Raw genomic sequence first — 27,416 nt, forward strand, 5'->3', positions numbered from 1 at the left:
GCATAAAAACAGAATTATGCCACGGACTCGGTCGCAATGCTAGGAGGTTCAGGTTAGCAAAGAGCAATAAAAAATGAGCGTAACGGGACACAGCGAAACGGGACAATGTGCGTAACGGGACATTTTTTCGTGCGTGCAGCCGGCGTTCATCGATTTATTAGACGTCACGTCAAAATTAGTACATTTTTTTTTTTTTTTTGAATTTCTAGGTTAATTATTCCTATATGGCTCTTAATATGTCATCATCGGCTTACTGGAGCCTGGTAGGTAAAAACTTTTATCTGCTTTTCAGATTTTGAACATGATTTATAATTTTACTTTACCTAGAACAAATATTTTTGTATTGATCAAGGATCGAACCAATGTATGCGATCAAATCAATCATCATTTTAACAATGGGTTTTTTGATTAATTTTAGAATTTCATTTCATTTTATTTTGTCCAGTAAGTACAGTAAAGTACTTATATATTTTTTTCACATCACCGTATTGGACATGTGTATACAATTATTTTACAATTTATTTTCAAGAAGGAGGTCAAGTTGGCCATCAAGACTGCGGGTGCGCTGGCAATAAATAATTACTACACTCTAGCGGATAAAAATTAAATTAATATGGTGGCAGTGCCCTCTAGCAGAGACGGAAAACAACATTATGGGATCCAAAGTGGCGGCCTCCAGCAAACAAAAACAAGATGGCCGCCATGACGTCATACTGGCTGATGTAACATCGGACTTGGCATTAGTGGTGGGAGGTCAATCTTCAAGTGGCTTGAGTGGAGGAAAGATCCTTCCCCATTTTTAATTGATTGACCTCGCCAGGCTTAAATAGTAGACAATGGCATAGGTATATTTTTAAAGTTTTGTATTGAATAATTTTTTTATGAATTTAAATTTTTTTCCTAATCTAGCATAAAATATATGGTTTTATCAGGTGGCGAACGTGACTTCATCCAATATGGCAGCCTAGGTAAAGTTCGAGGTCTTATCTTCTCTTCAGAGGCCTTTGGAGGCTTGACGACGGAGAATTTAAGCTTCAACGGGAAATTTCCGATTTTTTTTTAAGAAAAAAATTCTCTTGACCTTTCGAATTCCAAATTTATCATTTTTTTATGAGTTTTCTCCTCTGGAAAATGGAATTTTTAAAGTTTTATATTTAACTTAGAAATTTTATCAGATTTCTTACCTGAAAAACGGGGAATTTTGCCTTAATTTTGTCAAATTTTGACAAATTTTGAGTAATATTTTTGCAAATTTTGAAGGTAATGTTCAAGGCCAACCAAGATGGCTGCCGCGACGTAACAATCCAATATGGCGTCGACAATCCACAATACACACCAGGAACCAGGCTCCGGACATACATTTATATACTACTCACCACCCTCTAATCATCAATGAATGTATCACACTACCTAAACTCCGACCAGGGCCATGACAAGGAAAGATATGTCCGAGGGACATCAAACAGCTCTTTGAAAAGTAACATCACGTGCCGCGCGTCGGCAACGGAAGTGAGTCAGGAACAATAAACAGCTGAAATCCCAGGAAATAATCATGTCCCACGCCTTTTGTCGCACGTGTTCACGAGGAGAGCGTGATTAATGACCAAGGGTGGGGGGAGGGGGGGGGGGCGTTCCTGCAAACGCGACAACGCCCGCTCCCAGCGGCTACGGCGCGAACCAACCAAACAGTATAAATACGGCGCGACCGCCAGGAGTTTTGTTATCGCACGAACATGAAGACCGCGGCGATAACGTGTTGCGCCGCTGCCCTGGTGAGTAGACGGAAACCATACGTTACATTTCAACTTGTGTCTGAACATTTACTGAATGCCTTGTCACACTGTCAAAAATTTTTGGTCACCAAATAAATTAGAACAAAAGTTTGACCGGTTATATATGTGCAAAAATATAATTTTTTTCCCCTTCATTATTTATAGTTAAACAGATAACCTAGATCATGTTATAAATCCTGTCACATCAACATTACCTATTACTAGGGACCGGAAAAATTCGCGTATTCAATGACCTACATGATAGACTCCAAGATCCTCTATGCACTCGGGCAAATTACATCTGCTCATTGGCTACTGGCTCGTGACAACTACTAACTAGAATACTTTTGATTCGATACTTCTTTCGTTGAGGATTATTCATTGGCTCTGATTCCTTCAGACAACCTGTGGTCCAATCACTGAAGCAGCAAAAGATTATACACATTTGGATTCTAGCCTATCACGAAACGAAAACCCAAATTTCTCCGGTCACTACCTATTACCATTCAGAGCTAGCTCAAAGATTTACTTTTAAGTTTTATTTTAAATTAAAGTAATTTATCAAGATGCTCAATGAGAAATTTAATATTCTTGTGATTTTTTTAAAACTTTTTAACGAAATTTTAAAACAAATTTAAATTTAAATCTTATCATTGATCGCTCCACATTAAAACAAATTGTATTCAATCTATAAAACTAAGACTTTTTTTCTTTACGTATTACGAATTTTACACACGAGGGTCGTGTTATAATTGTTTGAGATTTATTTTACATTTTATAACCTCCCAGGTAATTTTTACCCATTCAAAGATTCTTCGAAACGTAAATGGAAGCCATTATTGTTTTCACTGGGCACGATTTTCATTGTCTTGTTCTGTCAAAAATCCCTCATCCTTTAAAACCAGTCTTTTATACAACAATCCTCATGAAAACTCAAGTCATGAAACTTGTCAAAAAAACATGACTTCGATTATGACATTTTCGGTGTCGTTACAAATATATAATATTGTATGGCATATCTCATTGGGAAGATTTTGGAACTGGAAGATTAACAGCGTGAGAGTCACTTCTGTGAACTACTTCAGTCTCAAGTCTGGTCAAACTGATATTATGATTTCCGTGTCTCAGTTCAGAAAAAAAAGGGCTCTTTATCCCTCTGCTATCTTTCTCTGGCACACTCTGGTTAACTCTTGAATGAACTGACACTTTCATCTTTGCATACATTCTCAGAAAAATCTGTGTAAAAAAAACTAAGTATGTTACTGCTTTGGTCTTAAACTTAGTGGCCTTTTGTAAAGACATCTCTTAGGTGTAGTAAGTTTATTCGAAATTCGTATTTAATTGGGAAAACGTTCCTACAAAATTTTATTGCAAGCAATACGGACTTAAAATATATAACTTAAATCCATAGTTTGTGTTTGCGTATTTCACTTTTAAATAGCAACATATAATCTATTGATGTGTCACATCTTAGCCTCTCGGTTCACGGCATTTCGCGAATGAAACGGAAGTCGCATGGAACGGAAATGTGTAACCACGATGCTGCCATCTGTGGCAGATGACGCGAACAAAAGCTCACAAAGACAAAGGGAATCTTTATAATATTAACGGGTTGATGAATTTGAACAAGACGGGCAGTATTTTAATAAAATTACTTTTCGAAAAGCCGGGGTTTAGAATTTTTTTTCCCAAATATTTCGCGCTTTTACAGGAGCCGTTTCATTATGTAGTTTAAAATTTCGGTTGGCCAATGGAATGATTCGATAGTCAAAGCAGCTGCTCCGCCAGCGAATTCTAGCGGCTGGTGTGGAAACTACGTGTGATTCGTGTCCATAAATTCAGTTTAAAACCCAATTTGTTTTTATTCATTACGTTTGGCGTTTTTTTTTTTTACTTAATTCTGATCACTATTCATAAGGTTCCGGAGAATTTGTTTTATGGAAGAGTTTCACGCATGTTCTTAAGTGATATATATACTCTTTGTTCTATTGAAAGTGAAAATTATAGAGATTTGACAACGTTATTCCTTTTTCCGTGTCTATGGAATTCTGAAGGACCGGGTGTTTATATTGCCCAGTAGGTGATCCATGCCACTTACTGAAAAAATGTTTTTTTTTTTTGTTTTAATTAAGAATAAATACTTTGATTTTGACCGAATTGAGAGCTCTAAACTGTTTGGTAACTGTAGACGCCACACATCATTTCTTTGAATACTAAAAATAATGCTTTCAGAACACATAAAAATTTACACCATTACAAAACCATTGTTTTCTATTTGATATGTGTAAACATCTCAGTTCTCGGTATGCAGCATTTAGCTAGAGCAATCTCGAGAAAATGGAACGGAAGCTGATTAAATGAATTGTGTTACCAAGATGACGGGCCCAGGGGCAGCAACATAAACACGTGTATAGTCACTTTTGTAAACATTAGGCTACAAACCATACGTTTAGGTGTGCCAAATTAAACTTTATGATAGTGAAAATACCATGGAATATATTTGGTAAACTAAACCATTCATAGTAAAAAGTGAATAAACGTTTTAGAATACTTAAGAAAACAGGCTTTACGATGATGGTAATACATATTCTCTTCTAATCTCCCAAGGGTCTTAGCAGCACAGTGGTAGATTCCACGTTTGTTGACCTCAAGGTACGTGGTTGAAATCTTGTCATCGAAAAAAAAAATTATTTGTTTATTTTTGAATAATATATTATTATAGTTTTTATAATAATAATAATGTTAAATTAATGGAATAAGTTTGAGGTTTGTTTGTAGGAAGTAATTATGAACTGATTTTTTTTACATTTTTAATAACACTATAACATATATATAAATTTTAATCAGCTCTATAAATTAATGGATATTAGTAGAAAGTATTTAAAGCCTGATTTCAGTCGTTTAACCAAACACGTTTTTAAAAACATTTAATTAGTGTTATAATATGTGCTTTAAAAGGTTACAGTTTAATACGCAAGTGATGACACAGAAGCTTAACTTTTGACGTGCGCGGAAAATTTATAATGTTAAATTTTTAGTTCTTTTTGAACAAAATGGACATAATTTTAATAACATTTCTTGTCGAAAATCAGTTCAAAATTCGAAGTTTAGGATTTTTCAAAATTACTTTTAGCCTTTATTGAGTCCGTTTCCCAAAATTCAAAATTTCCGTTTCTTTCGTGCTGCAATCTGTGCATAAAAGTGGCAAGCAACGCTTCCGACTTAGGCAGCGATTTTAAACAGCGGGCGCCAAAAGTAAGTGTGTGATTCGCGTAAAGATATTTTTTTATGTACTGGAAAGATAATATTTTATTGATCAGTATATTTATCATGCACGGAATTATTTTAAAGAATTGTACTTTAAATTTCGTGTCAGAATTTATTATTATAAATTTATATGCAAGATTTTCGACATGAGAACTTATGAATTTGTTCGTTACCGAGGTTAGATATTTTACACATCACTGACGATTACTAAAAGACTCGCTCAGATTTTTTTAATTTTGCTTATTTTTCTACTGCTGTTATTTTTTTTCCTTTCCATATTATATGGTTGAATGTTGAAGGGGAAAATGTAACACAAAATTTTTTTATCCAGCTTTAGTGGTTCAGAATAGTTCTAATTGATACTAAAAAATTTTTTTCACCCTACCAGAATGTGTTTTGCTGATTAACAGCATGTGCGCATATAAGAATATGCGAAACAGTTAAAGAGACATCAGCTATGTATTTTCCCTAATGTACAACCGACAATAACTAGTTACAAATTCCTAAACTATCATTTTTATGTAGTATGTCAGTTGACATCGACCAAACTGACAGTATGTTGCAAGATCTTTCCATTATCTGTCACGACGTTATCTACCACTACGTCACCGTAAATGAGACTTCCAAAGTAAACATATGGTTTCACTGCCTTTATTATCAGACGTGAGTCACAATGTAAACTCAGGAGGATTGCCTTGTAAATCATTGATTCACATTTAAAGTTCTGGTCCACTATTCAGTACTACTATCTATTAGTAAGTCATCATTTCAGTTTTTAAGTTTTTTCAGGTATAAAATAAATAACAAAATATTTAAAAATAAACCTCGGGGTAAACAAGAATATTGATATTGTAAAGATAATTTAGTCTGCAGTTTATCAGTTATTTCGCAATAATATACGGGTATTTAGTATTATTTACAAATAGTAGAAGAAACATTTTTTTATTAAAATAAAATAATCATATTTTTATTACTCTTAATTTCAAGATAAAACTATTTTTAATAATCCTAATATATTAACACAGTAACTCGGGTACAGAACATTTTTTTTTCCTTTAATTTATATGAAAAAGTAATAAATAAATGTTCCTTCATGTTGCAGGCTGCAGTATGAGAATGGGGATAATCCAATATCTTAGATTTCATTGTCATTTATCTTTGACCTAAACCTCGAACGCGTTTTAGCCGTCGAACGATAACACGATATAATGTTGATTTCTTAACTGAAATATGATATCTTGATAAATCTTGAAGCTTTGTCGGTGTGTTCTCAAAAAAAATTACAACTTTAGCCAAAAAATTAAGAAAAATTTGGGTCAACGAGAGACGTAGGTTCTGCGGATGGTGACTGGGCAAGGTGTGAGGTATCGGTGTACATCATTGTGAATTTGTGACGTCATGGCGGTCATCTTGTATAACCTTGACCTTTGACCTTGACCCTGGCCGCTACCTTAGATCCGCCATCTTGAAATCGAGCGCCCCGATCACTAATGTTGCACTTTTCGTGATGAAGGACATCTTGGATATGTATGACGTCATCGTTGCAATTTTATTTACGGCCGCCATATTTGATTATAGAACGTTGCAATTTTCGTTACGGCCACCATCTTAGATCCTAATAGCATGTCCGCAATCTTTGTTCTGATGTCACAGACACTTTTTCCGATTCTGACATCAATTCCGTCATTTTTTTTTCGTCTGTTGGAGGTTGCCAACTTGGATGATGACAAGGCCAGCATAATGTTTTTTTAATGTTCTGTTGGTGGTCGCCATCTTGGAAACCGACATATTTGTTTCCACTGTTTACTCCTATAGAGCGCCATCTTTGCTCTGTCTCATCACATAAGGTCAATGTTCTATTACCTACCAGAGATGTTATGTTCCTTATCGACATATTACATTTAATTTTTCATGCAAAATACAGTGGATTAAATTGAAATTCAAGATGGAGGCCGTAAAGAAAATTGCAACGATGACATCATTCACATCCAAAATGGCGTCAATAATGAACAGTTTCTACATTAGTGAGTGGGGCGTTCGATTTCAAGATGACGGATTTAAGTCAGCGGCCAGGGTATAGGTCAGAGGTCAAGGTCAAGATCATTCGAGATGACCACCATGACATAAAAATTCAAGATGGCGACACCGATACCTCATACCTCTCCCAGACACCAGCCGTAGAACCTATGTTCATATACCACTATAATGATATAATTTTACAGTTAATGCTTCCATATAATTTGTGATATTATAAAGTTATTTTGGAAAAGTAAATATGTAAGGTGTCATCTGCGTAAATGTAAAACTTAGTTATTAATTAATGTAACGTAAATGAAAAACTGAAAATTATATCCACTGTTACTTTACCTGTTATATAAATTTGACGTTAATAATGTTTTCCCTTACTAAATTATCTTTTAATAAGTTTTTTTATATTCTACAACACACTGTATATTTTAAAAATATATATTTTAGTGTTAATTCTAACTTATTTCAACATTATATTATGAAATTGTAAAATAAATTCTTTTAAATATATTTATTTTAAGATTTTGTGACTACAGATGTTCTACAGATGTGATTTTAATAATATTAAACTTTAAACAGCTACTAGAAGTGTGGATATGAAAGTTTTATAGCCATAGCAATATAAGTCCCTGATTCATGCAACACGCGAATCATATCAATGCCACTCTACGGACGCTAAAAATGGCCTGAAAATAGCCCGCGCGATTCAACAGGAAGCTTCGACTGTGACAATAGACGTGTCACGTCACAATTAGCCCGCGCACTGACAGCGCCAGTCACGAATCCTATGCGTCAGGCTGTCGCAACGCTTCCGGGCGTCATTTGTCCGCTCAGCTGTCACGTCACGTCACCTCTCGTTACGTCACGTATTGTCACAACCACACTCGCGTCGCTGAATTACGACTGCCAATAAAACAAGCTCCGGAAGAGTTACGAAACTCTAATTTTACATTTGTTCATGCATGTTAGTCACTACACAGCTAAAAAAAAAATACTGGAAGTAAATTCCTGGAGAATAAGGATACATGGTCCTGAATTTAATTAATCTGACACATCATTTGATATTTTAATGCTGGTTTCAGTGATAATTTCTTGGTTTTTAACACTCTCCTGTTAGACAGAAATAAGTGTTTCTGTTTGAACCAGAGAACAGTCTTCTATTACATTACCTTAAGTTTTCTATGAAATGAAAATGTTGTATTCTGTACTAGGATTTTAAGTTGCTAAAGAATTTATGATGTAATAAAAATATGGCAGAAAAAAATATTACACTGGTTCGAAACTTGTTATTTACAAAAAAAAATGATATGACTTTAACGATTCCTTTGAAATAATAAATTTATTTCCAAATAATTTCATTTTAATTCATGTATAAATTTAAATTTCGGACTTCATATGTTTTTCAAATAAGGTACACTCCACACTAAAGAATCACTTCTGGCTCCGTGCACATCACTATTTATTTTTAAGTAAAATGTTGTTATAATAATTTTTACAAATTATTCATAAAAGTATGAACTCTTCGTTCATTTGCGGAAAGTGATGTGAATTACTACTCTGAAATTCTAGACACTTTAATTATTGTGAATCTTTAAGAAAAAATAAAATAAATAAAACTTGTCTACAAGTTTTCGCCAAACACAAAAGGCTGTTTCCGAATACCTATTAAAGTACTCTTCAGCCAAAACGATTCTTTGAAAAATTAATCTTTTGGAATCATCCGCCAATTTTGTCAATCTTCCAAATAGTTTCATGGATACTCACTCGCATCCTTTCAAGTTTCCCTGCAGGTTTTGAGGTGTGTTTGTGACGCTATCTTCAGTAAAAAAATGTGATGATAGTGTGTTTCCTATTCAGCTAGATATTATCTACACATGAAGTTACCTTTAAATAATTTACTTTAACGCGTAAAAATATTAAAAATTGGCCAAAAATTGAAGTGCAAAAATGTTGTTAACATAAATCAATGACTCCCCTAGAAAAAAAATAATTCGGGTATTAATTCTTGGAAACCAGCTTAGTTTCTACGAGGATCCAGTTGTCTAGAACTACGAACATACATATAATGTAATTTATAAAAGTGTGGTCTGACATTGACAAACTTTACTGGACTTAATGTTATAACTAGAGACCCGGAAAATTCGCGGGTTCATTTCGTGATATGCTACAATTCAAATAATTATACCTTAGTGCTGCTTCTGCCATTGGTTCACTGTTAATCTGGAGGACTGAGGGCCAATTAGAGACCCTCACTCATAGAAGTGTCGAATCACAGGCCACCCAGTCGAGACGACTCACAGTCAGCAGCCAATGAACAGTTGGTATTTTCCCGAGTGTGTAGAGGATATTGGAGTCTATCCTGGAGGTCATTCTGTAGATTTAAGTCATGGCAAGTGTATGAACTATGAACTTGCGCACTAAGCCCGTACGTGATCAATAAAAGAAAAAAAAGAATCGTGATTGAATATGAGAAATTTGGAAAATTATTTGTGGATTTATTCTGTAACAAACTGAAACGAAAACATGCCCTACAATCTAATCAAGGGCAAATCAATGAAATTTCACTGAAAACCATGGAAACTTCCCCATTTGGAATATCTATGGAAAAGTTTTTACAATTGTTAGTTGACTTACACAGTTTTATCGTAGTTTTAACACATTCGGTAATAAGCCCATGAATTTTATTCTTAAACCCAAACACACCCCTTGTACGCAAGTTAGAGGTGAACATTCGCAAAAATTGAATAAATAATTTAGTATTGCTTGGTCATATCTTCTTCGTTATAAACTTTGAATTAATTATTTTTATATTCTACAAAAAAATGTTTTCTTTTTAATATATTTATTTTAAAGTTAATTTTAAACATTATATTGAATAATATTTATTTTAAGATTTTGTCACTAAATATGTTCTACAGATGTGATTTTAATAATTTTACAGCCAATTGTTTTTCATTTATTTTTTTATTTTTGGTTTCTAAGCCTTATTTTATGAAAATCCTTTGCAATTGTTTTAAACTATTTACCATATTGACTATCTCTGTATATTACGATTTCTGTAATGAAAATATCTAGCCGACAAAACCAACCCCAAAGAAATCTGTCAAGTCTTCCAGATTCTAGAATTGTTTATATGTTCTCGTCATTCGTGCATGGGGCGACCTTCCCTATCCTCTCAAGGCCGCTCAATTATTCAAGATTGCTGCAGGAATGGTAAAAAAAATATTAATACTGTTAAATTCTACAGAATAACGTTAGCTTGTTATTTAGTTAGTTGTACAGTTTTATAGTACATTAAGTTAAATAATTTTGTATTTAAACATGTCTTGTCTAAAATACTTGTACACAGTTGTCCACACAAAACATATTCAATGTGTGCAGTGAACCGAACTTCATCGAACATATAACCTTTTAAAATATACTTTCAAAGTTTTTAATTTATAAAATACTTGTCTATATTAAAAAATAAAGTTCTACTAAAAACAAAAGAGGACAGATATTAACAATGTTCAAAAACTAAAAAAATAATAGCCATAATTTTTATGGGTTTATGTTAAAAAAACATAATATAGCCTTACGGGCCTTTAATATGACATCAATGCTCTCTCTATCCTACAGGTGGTGATAGTACAAGCTAATTATTTCGATGAAGATGAGGATTCACATGGAATTAGGAAAAGAGAGGTGAACTGCAATGACATGCACGATTTCGGAGGGCCTGTAAGTATATCGCCGCCATTAACAACGGTATCTTTAAAGTATTATGTAAGTTTTATAGTATGAGTAAGCTAATGTCCGGCATGCATTGAAATACCTCTTGTAATTATTTTGAAATAGGAACACATTTACAAATCATATTTCTTTCTCTATCTACCTCTATCTCTCTATTTCTCTATCACTCTATCTCTTTATAGCTCTCTCTCTCTCTATCTCTAGCCCTCTTTTGACTCGCGCGCCAACATTATTATTCGTACCATATAAAAGAGGAACTGTCAAAAAATATCTTGCCGATACTAATCGCGCACCACCTATAATACGTTATCTCACATAGACGTTATCTCACTTAACGCTTTTAGTATGTCAAAGGTAAAGTGTGCAGAATTTCATTAAGATCGGATGAAAAATACGCGAACGCATAGAAGACAAAAAAAATAGAAGACGAATACATCAATATTAATTTTAAGAGACATTTAAGAGACATATTTATTTTAAGAGACATATTTTTGTGCGAAAAAAAAGGTCCTGGTGTAAAATTTTATTGGTCCTCAATTATTTAAAATTTGATATATTATTTTGCTCAAGAATAAATTTTGATCTTTTGAAATTGCTACAACAAAACCACTTTACTTTACAACATAGACGAAAACAAAAGCATTCATTTATCCATTAATTTTAGGTTTTCACTTTTTAAATTGAAACTATAATCACTACAAAACAGCTTTTATTACTTTTTCAAACATTTTTATTTTTAACTCTACAAGACTTTAAATAAATTGAGAAAATCTTATAACTCCAGTATAAAAAAATTAACTTTTCCAAGGAAAATAAAATACTACTTATTTAGACATAATTATAAATTGTTTATATTTTAGTTTATAAACGTAAATTATAATTTATCATGTTACGAAAGAATAGTAAAAATTATTTAAAAATAAGTACCAGTTAGATTCCTTAGTAAACCGTAAAATAATTCACAGTCTACTGTGGAAGTGCATTGCGCCAAAGAAGTTGTTTTGTATTCGCCAGAAGATATATTTTAGGTAGAAAGACCGTCAAAATAATTTTGGTGCAAGAAACATTTTTAGTGACAGCAGACTGTTTAATGTGACTGTTTACTACTGATAAATTTTGTTTGTTTTTTGTTTTATTCAGAGGTTCGCCTGTATGAACAACACATATATCAGGATACAAAAGGCTGTGAATTTTTTTTTGCCACTCTTCAATTTTTTTTTAATTTTACGCCAAAATTCATTTTTGCCTAGTTACTTTTGGTGATTTCTTTTTCCATAGTTATTTATTTCCTAAAAACATTGTAATGATTATTTTTGCAATATGTTAATATCTATATCGTTGTGTTTTATATATTTATCAACATTTTATTAACGAATTTAGGACTACTTCGCTTTCTATTGTGTCGTTTGTCCATTAATTAACCTACATTGACCGTCTTTTGTTGAGCATTTTTATTTCCGGAAGTAAAAAAATGGTTAAAATGTAAATAATTTTTCAGAGAGATATGAAATAATAAAATAAAAATTAGTGTACCAGGAACGAAATAAATATCCTACATAGATCAGTGATTCGTGCAGGGTTTTCCACAAATATAAACAGTCTACGATGGCCAGATATCATAAACATAACGCATATAGTATCAGTATCCTAAGCCACAATTCCTACACTTATTCCTTGAAGGTGAAACAACCACAAAGGTGAGAACGAGTGTTTTAGAAATAAAAAATTATATATAGTTTAAAAAAACTAAAAAGAAATATACGCTTCTATCAAATAAGTACACGCTAAATAAGGAATAGGAAAACTATAGTTTTAAAGTACGCACTTTTATCAGTAACGGAGTTTATAAGACAAACCAAATGAGCCCAAACTCAAGGGGTTTACTAGTTGCCATTGAAGAGTCCCGCTATCTACCTTCTGGCATCATCGCCAGATCTGTTCGATGCTACCAAATTATTATACGTTGTCATCCGGATTACATATATTTGCAGAGATTCAAATCAATACAATTAGAAGTAGGTTGAAAATCGACTTTCAAGATTTGTTTACACAGCACGTTAGTTGTAAGTGAAGCTGATAAATGCGTGTTAGTAGACATGAAGCTGGATCACATGTGTCTACTCCGAAACCGACGCAGATTACGGAACAGTTATTTGCCAGAAGAAAGGCGGCTCCTTCTGAAGGAATTTGAAGGGTAGGAAGTTGCTCAATGACTGCTGACTAGAATTGCTGAAAGGTCTCGCTCATGTGAGAGGGATCCGTAATAACGCCCCAGCTAACATGGGAGACCTAAGATGCACATAAAGTTTTGACCCGGCCCGAACACGCGCGAATAATTCACCTTCGGACAACTTCGAGATTTGTTTTATTTTTGCGTGGGAAAAATAAATTAAAATATTAAGAGTGGTAGGTAAGCTACATTAAAAACTTTAAAACACTATGGACGGTTAGTGAGGTTAGTATAGCTACATTATAATGAAAATAAACCCGAGGTTGGACGAAGGTGAATTATTCGGGTAAGTTAGGGCAGGGTCCAAACTTTATGTGCATTTTAGGTCTCCTAGCAAACACTGATGTTTACGTGCAATAAGTAGAAATCAAGTGTTTCGGAGTCTTGCAGATCCCATCACCTCATTCCTCTGTTCATTACCGCGTGATGTAACACATTATCAAGCCAACAAAACTATGCCACTTTTAATACTGCACACTAAATATTTTAATCTTGAAAGTGTCATTCAGAAAACATATAAAGCCCTATTCACTGCCGCAAAATTAAAATTTATAAACTAAACTTAAGAAAACTCAAACGCGTTTAGGCGAGTAAATATATATATTTTCATTACGATTTGTCATTTAAATATATTATAAATCTCGAACGCTTTGTTATTAGCGAATTTATACATAAAGATCCTGACGGCATTCAGTGGCCTGACTGAACAGCCATTTTGTGTCTCAGTTCAATACAATGTGACGTAAAACGTAAAATTAACATATTTTAGAATTTCACATTGCTTAGGTGAACAACAAACGGTGCATCATTATTTTCAATATCACAACTTTTCACACCCTTTATATAACACTTTATATATCATTTGATAATGTTTGTGACACAAAAACATATTCAAGGGAAGTATCGGATTAAAATTTCAGAAATAAATTATAGCTATAAAGAGAAAATTATAATTCAGCTAGGCGTGGGGGCTGGAACCTTAAGACAAACTTTTTAATTCTTCCGCTACTATAACTTCTCTGCATTCCGTAGGCAACACGTACAAAATAAATAACGCTGTTTACAAACAACATAAATATACTGAAAAATATCTGATGTCCCGAGACGTCTTATGCCGGTACCCGACAGAAAAAAAAGTATAATAACCGACTGTTATAGTAATTTATATGGGGCAAGAATTTTTCGCGGAAAATTCTGGAAGCCGTTCAGATAAGCCCGCGCCTGCTGTTGCTTCCTCGTGATTGGCGGCCGTCTGCAAAAGAAGCCCCTTATTTGCCAGAACCACTCAGGATGAGTTTGCTTCCGCACCGACTAGGGATACGTGTGCCTGAAATAAAACTTACCAAAATCACGAAACACAGACGGTGCTAAAACCATCTCAAAAAACCGCGTTGCGCGGCGTTTATCACACGCCAGATAATTCCCATTGCGTGACAGGCATAAACACCATAAAAAGGGGGGGGGGGGTAGGATCGTCTCTGGCGTGGCCCCATTTGACGAGAGAAGTGGAGATACCACTTCAGCGCGGATCAGAGTTCTTGAGAGGAAGAGCTATGTCGAGAAGAGGCCATCCCAGAATCGACACCACCGCAACCCCTAAACCCGTTCAGCAACGACTTTTATAAATGTTGATGTGTTTGGGAAACTAGAGCAGACGATTCATAAGTAGGTAATTAAATTACGAATCAGAAAACAGGCTTTTGGTGAAGATGGTACTTACAATTTTTTTTGGGCTTCTGTAAACTCAGGTTGAATTAAAAATACGTAATTTGTTGTAGCATTTTGAATGTAAAGCCCACCGCACACGGTACAATATTTAATACTAGTTTGCTTACTAGAATGCTTACTGGTTTCTGTACTGTGTAGGCTACAAGCTGAAACACTAGGTGCGCTACAAGTTTCTGCTGCACACGATTCTAGCTGCTTACTAGTTTTTTTAAGAGAATATTATCCACAACAAATTTTCATTATGATAATTCACATTTTTTACTGCATACAAACAAGGCTCATCTTTGTTCTTTGTATGCATTTATAAAAACGAGGAGTTGGTCACTATTCCACTTCTTTCCGTCCATGTTTATCACGTCATGCGCGCTTAAAAGTGTAAACAACCCCTCATGCTGTTTTCGTGAGTTCTGATTGGCCACTCCTTAAATGTTGGAACACACCAAGCAACGAAAATAGGACGCAGTCTATTACGCAAAACCATTAGCCCAGCTCGTACAGCTACTAGTATCCAGTTTGAATTCGAGTGAAGAAACTAGTAGTAGAGCCAGTACGACTCCTAGCTTACAATATTGTAAGGAATATTGTACCGTGTGCGGCGGGCTTAAGTCAGTGCAGCGAACAGTTCTGAAAAGTCTCAGCAGCAAAATGATCGTCCTTCCATGTACCAAAGCACAGTCCGTAGTCAATAAGGTTGTAAACCTTGATCTGCTCACAAATATTCAAATTAATGAAGAAAAAACTGGACACAACTCCGGCTGGATTATAGAACCAGTAAATCCTGTGTTCTTGCGTAATATATTAAACACGTACTGGCTAAGAAACCCTTCAGAAAGCATGGAGGACGCCTATCCGAACGTTATCACATCTCTCGAACTCCTCACAGACGATAGTATAGTATAGTATAGTAGTTTTATTGTCCAAGTCAACTACAAAATATACAATTATATTGTACATGTAGTATAGGACTAGTCAAGAATATTAAACATTATGAATACACATTTAAGTACAATCATATACACATAAACAAAAATAATAGTAAAAAATAAATAATGTACATCATATCATAGTAATAATAATACATGTTTAGCATAGTTTTGCTTTCATTTAATAATTAATAGAATAAAAACTGAATTAAAACAGCTACAGTGGTTTGATTCTCAACTGGTCTCGAATATTTACACGGTGAAAAAAATATATGGAATGTGGCTGTGACATGGACACGGCCGTGTGTTGTACGTGAATACGTGTACGTAACAGGTAATATTTTCTATACGAAATATAAAATAGGCTTTTTTTATGTATGTCATAATCATGTTTTTTTAACACCATATACATATTTTACACTAATGTTTTATATAATATGCAATCGATAGATTTTGACGACAGATGACGATTGAAACCCAAACGAACGTCGTAGCTTCTCCGAGTCAAAGTTATACTAAATGGAGATCTCGAGACGCAGCAAAATGACCTCAAAATAGTGGCTCGTCACAGTCCTCACTTAGCGTAACGAATTCTTTGATCATTTAGCTGTCCAGTGGTAGTAATTAAAATTTTTGGATGGGAGATGATAGATATGTAGCTTCAACACCAAACTGTATCCCCCGATTTTGTTTATCATTAGTAGGGGCAGGTATTTTTCGCGAAAAAGATCTGAACGCCTATTAGACCGCAACTGTGGTTTCTTCCTTGTGATTGGCGTACGTCTGCGAGAGATTATATGACCGAGCCACTCAGGACGCTTTTGCTTCCGCACTGAATCACTGTGATTGGTGTTGTAACAATCGACATGTAACTGAAAGAAAAATCACCCAATAACGGAACGCAGACGATGCTACAGTGTTTTAACTTTCAGCTAGTCTCGAAATCTTTTCGCGAAATCTGCATTACCCCAAATCATTAGTTGTTTTTTTCTTTTGTATTGCCTACCGTTGTGGAGGCAGATTTAAAGACGTGTTCACGTGAAAACCTGGTCGTGATTTAGTTTTGTTCGTGGGTGTTGGACTTCAGCGCGCTCTGGAGACTTGCTGCAGCAAGGCCGTGCACATAGTGGACCCAAGGCCACCGCCACATCGAGGTCCCTGCCGCCACCACCATCGGGGCCCGCCGAGAGGCAGCCAGGAGGACAGGTCCGGGGAGTCCTCGGAGGAGGGTGGACCCGGTGGACCAGGAGGCCGCGGGAAGAAGCGCTGGGGTGGACCTCCACGGCGTGGACCACACGGGCGTGGACCACACGGGCGCGGACCGCCTCCTCACCAGAGACCAGGCGAGTATCGACACGCGCGCGCCTCTCTCTCTCTCTCTCGCTACACTCCGCATGTAATTGATGCATGAAAATTTTGCATCCCGCATGTAAGTGCCTAGGGTTTTTTTCCCCTGCGTCCATGCAGGTTCTTACCTGGGCCCAACTTATCTAGTTTTTAACGTAGGATAGTCAGTGAGGGGGAGTTAGTCATGGCTAAAACGTTGCCATGACTGCCCAATCCCCTTCCTAGCACATCCTCTCCTGCAAATTTCATAACCTGCATGCTTAGAGCGTATAGGCTTCGGCCTGAGACGCACTTAGAGTCTTCCCTACCGACACCCCTCCCCAATACACTTAGTAATTAGTTAGGTTAGGAAAAAAAAAACTCGTTCAGAACAAGAGTCCATCCGGACAACGATACCGCCGTCACCTCGAACACACGTGGATGTGACACCTCCGTGGGTATATTATGGTAGATATGATAGGTAGACAGTAGGTGAATGTTCCCTGATGATGGCGACTGCGTTGTCGACCGAAACGTCTGGTGAATTATTTGCCCAGGAAAGCGGCTACAACCCAGAAGCCAGGCTGCTGTTTGAGATATGTTTTGTTTCCTTGCCGGATTGGATGATTAAGTTATTGGCTATAGGATCTGCTGCCGGCCAATCACAGGACTGGCAAATGTCGACGCTTCTCTCGAAACGAAGTTTATTCAGATACGATACTTCTGTTTTTGATGTGACGTCTAATAAATCGATGAACGCCGGCTGAACGCACGAAAAAGGATGACTCATTGTCCCGTTACGCACATTGTTCCGTTATGCTCATTGTACGCTTGCGCCGCATCTATCTCTCTTCCACTCCATTGAAACAACCATCGATTTAACTTTTTCGAGGCACATTAAACTTGAAACACTCCCATTCGTTTCCTACTTTTCCTATCCTTAACAGAATAACACGGATTGTAAGAAGTTAAATAAGAAACATGTATAAAAGTTATAGTTAAAATAATCTCTTCGTTAAAGTAATAAACATATTTGAATTAATGAGTGCAATTAAAAGTAAAATTATCAATCAAATTGTAGATTTCATTTCACTCCTTCTTTGTATCCATACAAAATAGTGATAATTGAATAAAAATGATTCAATTTTATTCATAAAAGTATGCAATCATTTCATCAATGTTTTGTTATGACGTTGTCACGTTAAACTATCATCAGTAAACCAACTTTACAGGCAACCATTTTTTTTCTCTATGGTTCTATGTTAGTTATTTTTCTCTATTGGGTAGTTGCCCGGACTACAAATACCGAACTACGTGCCTGGAAAGTATCGACGTATACCTCGACACGCCTCTAAAGTCTTACTTATTCAAACAATATTTATTTGGATTTAATACTACGGGTTTTGCAGGAATTTATGTGAAGAATACCTCTATGGTTCTAAATGCTTTTTTTTTCTGGATTGGTGATTAAATTATTTGCACGGACTTCCTCTGTGGAATCATGCACCGTGCAAAATGCCTATGAAGTTTTAGCAATTCAAACAATTACGTTCAGTTTCCCATTCTATTCAGAGAAAAGAATAAAAGGATATGCCAATGGTAAAATAATTTTTTTTCCTAGATAGGTGTTTTTTTTTAAGTGGATCGCCACTGCTAAGCTATGGACATTGCACGTTTCAATGCTTTTCTCGACACGCCTTTAAGGATTAAGTAATAGTAAAAATAAGTTAATTGAGTTATTAATATTCTATTTTTTGGGAAAATTATACACCACCTATATGGCTCTATAAATTTTGTTCTTTGAATAGTGTTTTTTAAATAAAATTTGTTTAGTTTTTTCAAAAATTCATCAGCATTATAGTTACAATTAAATGATGCGCACACTAAAACACACTAATCTGTTAATAAAAATTACAGAATAATAGAGCTAATTTATGTGATTTCCTGTCTTTAATGTTGTGGTTGAATGACATATGGAACTTCTACTGACCCTATTGTGATTAGTGAGACAAATATTTTTTTTTATTAATACCTGCTCGACGTTTATCAAACATAGTATGGAAGCAAAAGTTTGCTAAAATATTTCGTTACAAAATTTAACATAAAGTTTTTTTAAATAATGAAATTTTAAAAATAAAATCATGCATATTAGGCAGAGTCCAGTCCAACTTATGACCAAGATTTTTACTGAAATTTATTTCACTATCTCATACTATTAGACGCGATGAAGTCACATTTAACATAGAGATTTCAAACAAAAATCATATTCAGCTTTGCGAAGAGGAGAATTATTTGTGTTGTGATGATTTTGAATATTACTGAGTACACTAGTATGCTTGGCAATTCGTACGGATGAGTTGATAACATTAAAATTTAGAAGCAAATCATACCACTTTTTTGAGATAGTAAAATCTGAATGTTCGTTGAATTGACTGTTCCAACGAAGAAGGTAACTGTATGAAACAAATTTCTACATACTCAATTACAAAGCATGTTGTATTTAAAATATAATAAATCCTTTTTTTTTGTATTTATGTTTATGTGGTTACTTCTACAAAAAGGAGTCGTTACCAGGTTATTACAATAAATTCGAAGCATTCTTACAAGCAACGTCTATTTCGTTTCACTGTCAGAAAGTTTTACTTAATTCGCAGTTATTAAGAGTCACATGAAATTTTTTGTGACAAAATATGTTGACGATATTGACTTCAAATATTTTTTACAATGCATGGCATTCATTTATTTAATTTTTATCTGCCAGTTTAACTTGGCGATAATAGACATTGTTAACTACGTTATAAAGAGTAAGAATATTAAAAGTATACTTATTTATGTTCAGTTTAGCCTAAGTGTACTACAAGAACGTTTCCTGTATGCATTTTACTACATTATAGACTACATGATAATATTTAGATGTACCTGTCAAAATTCCCTGACAATTCTGAACGTAATAAGAATACATCCTTCCCCTTAATATATTAAAATGGATCTTGAGTTATTATTTAATATTTTAAGGTTTTTTAAATGAAATTTGTTTATATATTATAAACTCATTTTTTTGTCTCAGTAATTAATTTGATTATCAGCTTAGCAATAATTATTTGGACTTTTTTTACTTAAAAAATTAGGTTTTATTTTAAGAGTTTTATTTTAATATATTTTTATGTAAATTCAGGAAAATAATTTAGAACATTTTTCTTCATTTTTCAGGTGGCATTGATGAATTCATCAGGGTAAGTTTTTAACTTATCTGAAGTAAAACGTTTTCAAGGGTTTTTAAATTATTTTTTTTTTAAATTCAGTTCACTGAACGTTAATTTAGTAATAACTTTTCTTGTTTGTTAATTTGGGACTTTTATGTGAATGGTTTCATCAAGAATAATTTTGCAGTTCAAGCAAAATTATTAAAAATATCAATAAAATAATGAAGGTTCTGACATTTAAACAATAAATATAACTTTCTTTTGCATGTCTATTCAGTTTCCGTTTTGTAATTTTTAACATTTGTGATTCTCGTGTTTGCAGTGTAAATTTCAAGAAGAATACGAAAACATGGCTCTCGTAAGTAACACACTTTTTTTCTCTAAAATATAGTTAGTTTTATTCAAGTTATTTTTTCTTTTAGTAAGAAATATAATGTTAATATACATTTTTTTCTTTTATTTCATATTTTGTCGTAATAATCAACTAATCCACCGTTTAATGTGATGATTCAAGTTCATGTTATTTAGTAGCCTATCTGATGTTGAACATGATTCCTATGGAATGTGAGACATAAAATTTACAGAAAAGTATTAAAAATAAACTAATGTGTATTATTTGTAAGAATAGTTTAATACAATAGTTCGTAATCCTCGAAAAATAATTTTACTTTTAGAAATATGAAAAATTCATACTTACATTTATCCTGGGAAACCATTTTTTATAGATTTATCAAAAAAAACTAATTTTTTTGGCGAAGGTTACATAATAACGGTTTATTCAAAACTATTAAAATCGGGAATGCATACTTGCTCTCTTACTTTGGTATCTAGTAATTGGTTTATTTAAGACGTATAGTTATGTAAAATCTTTGACAAATTTATTCTTGGTAATATATATACTTATATATATTACTTTTGTTAGCTAAGTAACATAACGTTGGTTTTGTTAACTTTCCATACTTTGTAAATATTTTTGTGATTAAGTGGTTGACAAATATAATTCAACAGTAGGTTGGCTTCTGGGTTGTAGCCGTGTACTTGGCGAATAATTCAGCGACGTTTCTGTTAACATTGCAGTCACCATCATCAGGGAGCAGTTACCTGCCTAATTCACCGACGTTTCGGTTAACATTGCAGTCAGCATCATTAGGGATCAGTTACCTACCTAGAAGGTAACTGCTCCCTGATGATGGTGACTGCAATGTTGGCCGAAACGTAGGTGAATTATTCGCCAAGGAACACGGGCTAGAACCCAGAAGCCAAGCTACTTCAGACAATGGCCGTGAAAGCCTGCGAACATTATAATTCAACACATTAAATATTGTGTTATAATATTTGAAATTATTTATAAGTGCCTGTTTTTTTTTTTTTTACTTCTATGACAGTTAAAATTTGTTAAAGATGTCAGGCGGTAAGCTCGACCAACCAGCTGTGGTTGCCTACGTAGTGGCTAACAAGACCGGCTGGACTTCTGAGATAATGACTGAAATCGTCAGCAACTGCTCAGCAACAGCAGGTAAGTTGGTTGACTTGGGTGCAAAAGTAGCGTGCATTAATATTTTAAAATAGTTCATCACCATTTTTTTTTAATCTGACTTCTTAAATTTGCGTATAGTATCTAAATTCGCAGGTTCAGATTTACTTATTACGAACATGAACTCAATAAAATTATATTATTGTGTTTGCAGAAGATGTTGAACGTCTTCTAAAGTCTGCTGAGAAAACACTCTATGTATTACTTACCTTGCTTTCAATAGAACACAGATTTTAGATTAAGGAGCCTGACTTGGTTTGAAAAAAATTTAAACCATAAATATGTTCCAGTTTATTTAAGTTTAATTAATCGTTATAAAGTCCATACATTTACGGATAAGGTATTCTGTGACGTATTTGAAGTTACATTTTATCCTGATAACATCTGGTAATGGTTAGTAAGTATGAATTAGAATATACGTAGTTAAAAATTGTTACGTTCATAAAAAAAAGTGTTTTAAAACTGTTTCCACACTGCAAACACTACACTTCAGCCAATGTTTTAGGCGTTTTACCAATATAGCGAAATAATAAGGGTTTTGGTGATATGGAATACTTCCTAATTAAATGAGCAGTATTTTTAAATGTAAACAGCACTTTTAAAAGTAATTTTCAACGTACACCAAAGTCTACAAAAACTACACACGTTACATATAAATACTAAAAATGTCTGCAAAGTAACACGATTAGAAGCGACGTATCAAATAACTGTACTCGCCACCAAACTTAGTTTCATAGATAAATACAAACCTACATTAATAACAATATCTTTTTTAAATTTTTCACTAGGAATTTTCTGAAAAAGAACAAACTAATTATTTGAAAACTAACAACCAAAATAATTTTTTTACGACTTTAAAAGGATTTGTGAGAGTATAATTTTTGTTAATATATGTTTTTACAGCCCTAATCAATTAAGTCACGATGCAGTATGAAGTTTACTATGTATAGGTACTAAGTGTTAACACATAAGTTTAGTTTTGTTTGTCACTTTAAAATAATGTATCGTAATTCGTTGGAAACCCATGATTCAAGAACTTTTCCATAAAATAGTGTTATTTTTATACTTGCATACAAACGAAAAACTATTTTTTTGTTTTCAGAACAAATGGTGGCCGAAGAAAAACTAACAAACTGCACTTCGGGGGCTTTTGAATTCGAAAAGTGTCTTCATCAGCGAACATTTGTGGTAAAGCCATGTTTTTCTTTGTTTACTCATTTAAAAGCTTTGCAAATTAAACTTTTGCCGTTTCTTACAGCGAAATAAAAATTGTTCATTATAAAATTAAGTTGTTACATTGTAAGTAGGAATTTAGTAGAAAATCTAATTTGAACATTTTTACTTTTTTAGAGAATATGAATAATTTTAAGTTATACTGCTAAATTACTGAGGTATATTTTGTATAAAAATGTTTTAGTAAAAGTACACAAATTTTTAAAGTTTTATTGCATGTTACAACTTTGCTTATTCTTTGTTTCAGAACTGCCCGGCTGATTCATGGACACAAAGTAAGTTGTTTTAAGTTATAGGTTGAATAATTCTGGAAGCTTGATCACAGGTAATTAAATTACCTTGAGAAAAAAATTAGCTTTCGAAGTAATTGGTTTATTTTATGAGTAAAATGTGCTGTCATTTGCCATTGTATTTACCTAACTTTTTTATATTCGTTTTGCTTAAACTACGAAAATATTGAATTTAGACTTAAAAAACATATTTTTGTGCCTGTCAGGTTCATTATAGCAAACTCTATCCTTCCTAAAAGGTAGTTGTTGGTTTAACTGTTGTAACTTCCTAGTTATCTGATGGTTTCTAAAATAATATTTGTTTGTGTATTTGCTCTTGTCTGGATTGTTTCTATGGTAGCACGACTATTTGATTCCTGCACAAGATGTCAGAGTCATAGTTTTAGAACTCCAACCAACTACAGAAATGAAATTGTAGCATACATATTTAAAATAGAATTTTTCTTCATAACTACTACAGGCAACGACTTTATACAACAAAACTACCCGACTGAATAAAATGTGTTTAACAACATCACTATGCCACAACTAATGATTACGCATAGTGCCAAAACAAGTATATATGGCAAGTGTCTCTGAACCATAAAGTACTCTTTGTCAATACCAAGTATGCAATACGTCAAAGTAAAAACTAATCAGAAGCATATAGGCCAAGCGTCTCCAAACCACGAAGCCTTATTTTTTTCAATAATTGTCTAACAATTATAAAAAGTCATGACCAGTGTCAGGATTTAATGTCCAAGCTAATCCGAAAACCACGAGACCATCTTTTTCGATACTTGGCATACCTTTCAAACCAATACGACTTAATTTAGGCAGAAAAGAAAAGATTCTCCGAACTGGTGGACCTACAGAATGGATAAAACCAAACAAAGGCATACAGAAAAACTAAGAAACTATTTAAGGTTACCAAGGACTAATAATTCCTTAAAATTGTTTTACGCTTACTACAAGACCAAGAGGCGCTGCACCATCAAATCTTCAGTCCTGACAAAAGACTTGACAACGCACATCCAATGAAATACATTAGGCTTGTATTCCCTATTTAACACTATTTGTATTAAACGTTAATTTTCCTTAAGGGCCCCACCTAGCTGAGCACAAACACACACAAACGGTGAGCAAAGCTTCAGAAAAAAACTCTACGTGACTTGAATGAAAACTGGTCAGGATATTTGGGTGGAGTCTGTTTAAAAAAACCTTTAAGAATGTTCTGACAGCGGATGGGTAGGCATAGATCTGTTTGCAGATTTTGTTTTTGAACTGTATTTTTAAAAGAGTGAAAATGATTAAAATGCATGTTTTCAGAATAGGTTTTAGAGCATGAGACACCTGGTACATATTCATGAAAGCACCCAAGGAACTCGTACTACTCATTTATCTTAAGGGACCCGCGTAGTCAGGTGTTTATCTGTGCTAGAGTGACGGCATGATAAGCGCGACGCTCGCTGGTACTTCTAGCATCCACTCTCCCGACCTTAGTGTCAACTTTTTTTTATATGGTTCTTCCTGCGCTCTCGTCTTCACGAGGCTCCAACACTTATGCCTTTTTTATCAATTCTCTGCTGTGATTGGTTGTTAAAGTAATATACTCTCTCACTTTACATCTTATCCAACCGTCCCAACATCATTCACATTCCTTTTTTCCTTCCCCTCCTTCACACCTCTTAACAAACATAGTTTTAAATTTCTCTACCAGGTATCGCTAGTGTGTTGTCGGCCATCTAGGCTGACGTCACAGATAGTTCACAAGTTGGAAGGTAGGTGTCGCTGGTGTGTGTTTTCGGCCATCTTGACTGACGTCACAGATAGTTCAGAAGTTATACAGTAGATGTCAATAGGTGTCTCTGGTGTGTGTTGTCGTACATCTTGGCTGACGTCACAGATAGTTCCGAAGTTAGACGGTAGATGTCAGTAGATGTCTCTGGTGTGTGTTGTCGGCCATCTTGGAAAACGTAGCATGAAATTGTAAATAGCGTGGGGAAAAAAAGGAAATAGAATCAAGACGCGCGCTGCTGAGTCCAGCCCCAAGTGCCACGTGTCGTTCCAGGCGAGGACTGCGAGAAGGCGAAGGCGTACATGAGCGCGTGTCCCGTGGACATGGGCCCGCCGCCGCCCCCACACGGGGGGCGGCACGGGGGGCGGCACGGGGGCGGCCGCGGGGGGCCTCCAGGCGGTGGCGAGCAGGGCACCTCCCAGCAGCAGCCCTCGTCCGAGTGAGTACACGCTGCCACTTTGTTAGTGAGTGGGGCAGAAGTGCTCGTGTTAAACTACTGATATTCGTACATTTGTTCATTTACATGGAACCAACTTTATTAGTAAGTGGAGCAGAAGTGCTAATGTTAAACTACTGATGTTTGTACATTTGTTCATTTACATGGAAGCCACTTTATTAGTAAGTGGAGCAGAAGTGCTAATGTTAAACTACTGATGTTTGTACATTTGTTCATTTACATGGAAGCCACTTTATTAGTATGTGGAGCAGAAGTGCTTATGTTAAACTACTGTTGTTTGTACATTTGTTCATTTACATGGAAGCCACTTTATTAGTAAGTGGAGCAGAAGTGCTAATGTTAAACTACTGTTGTTTGTACATTTGTTCATTTACATGGAAGCTTCTTTATTAGTAAGTGGAGCAGAAGTGTTAATGTTAAACTACTGATGTTTGTACATTTGTTCATTTACACGGAAACAACTGTATCGTTAAAAAAATAGTATTAGTAGTAAAACTGGTTTCGGATTCTTACCCAGGTATTTAAGTGTTGTTTTATCCCAGTACATCCATTCGTTAAAGATATTTATTACCCTTCCCCAAATAGCTTTCCAGTATGTTTACATCGTGGAAAAGATAATCAAATATTTAATAATGAACATATATTTATATATTTCACGAAATTCAACCACGGCCTTTAATTATTCTGGAATACACACGTTGCAATTGAAAAACCTAATGAAAGAAATGTTCAATCTAGTCAAGTAAATAGGTGTGTGAAAATTATGAACACGTGGAGTTGTAAAGCATTTTTCGGTCGCAGAGTATTGTCATTATTAAATTTTTGGTAGAGAATATCATCGATGCATATCTTTCTAACTGGAATAAAAATTTCAGAAGAGACTGTAGGAAAATCTTAAGTGTTCTACAAGAAGAATTTAACTTGGACCACAAGTTTCAACTGCCGGCTTAACACGAATAAAAAGTTAAAAAAACATATTAACGACATATGTTCAGAAGTGATTTCAGAGGGTGGTATACATACGCCTTTAAACGTGGAATTTTTTTTATTGAATACCAAACGCATGAAAAACGTTTTATTGGACAAATCATACAACTACATCAAATCTTACAGCTATGATAACATGATTTAACTTAAATAATGGGAGATAACACAATAATTCCCCGTTAACGTTTATGACGTGGAAGTAATGTTTTAAAAAGTCAGCTTCACGATTCACATGTAAAATCTTTTTATTTTATCTTTTACTAGATTTATTTTTACTTCTTTAATACGTTTGGCGTGTACACTCAACGATCAGTGCCCCTAATTTATATCAGTTATAGCATAATGAGTGTGTTGTGCCGTGTTGCATAGCTGATAGGCGTGACCTTTTTGTTTTCTACATCGAGTACGAGTATTCTTTAAAATATTACTTGGGGAGGGGGGGATCCCCAACACAATATTCTTGTTTCTTTTCAATGAAATATTACGAGAGCCCGTCTTATTCTATATTTAATATTATCTATATATTTTTTGCAATGAACCTTAAAATATAAAGTTCCAACTTCAAAGGCGTACATGAGTTTAGGAACCTATTCACACCTACTATAAGTCGTGTTCACACCTCCATTAGTCATGTTTACATTAACAACAATCTTTTTTTATCTACTTACTTAGTTTAAAAAAAATTATCTCTGTGATACAACTGCGGCAAAAGATACATGTTTTTTTTTAAAAATGCCGTGTCCTTTTGCAGATTCTCGCCTGAGGTCATCACATCAAGCGTACCAGCAGAATGAGTCAAGAATCACAGTGATTGACACTTCATAGTATTCGCTGAAATGAAGTGGAATGAGATGGAGTGAACCAGCTATTAGTTTGTGTAGAATATAGCATTTCGTTGGTGTAAATTAAAGCTGATTGAACTCTTCAAA

At 34.4% G+C, this 27,416-nt stretch overlaps 1 protein-coding gene across 1 annotated transcript; it reads left to right on the forward strand.

The window, feature by feature from the left end:
• Positions 1 to 1,702: 1,702 nt before the first annotated feature.
• Positions 1,703 to 27,416, forward strand: LOC134540750 (uncharacterized). Its single transcript, XM_063383650.1, has 10 exons — positions 1,703 to 1,772; positions 10,686 to 10,787; positions 16,768 to 17,023; positions 20,217 to 20,239; positions 20,532 to 20,567; positions 21,611 to 21,725; positions 22,846 to 22,931; positions 23,224 to 23,251; positions 25,317 to 25,482; positions 27,239 to 27,416. The coding sequence occupies exons 1-10, from the start codon at positions 1,734 to 1,736 to the stop codon at positions 27,279 to 27,281; spliced, it is 894 nt and encodes a 297-aa protein (XP_063239720.1). The 5' UTR covers positions 1,703 to 1,733; the 3' UTR covers positions 27,282 to 27,416.

Source organism: Bacillus rossius, chromosome 17, assembly GCF_032445375.1.
Source record: "Bacillus rossius redtenbacheri isolate Brsri chromosome 17, Brsri_v3, whole genome shotgun sequence".
Taxonomy (NCBI): Eukaryota; Metazoa; Arthropoda; class Insecta; order Phasmatodea; family Bacillidae; genus Bacillus; species Bacillus rossius.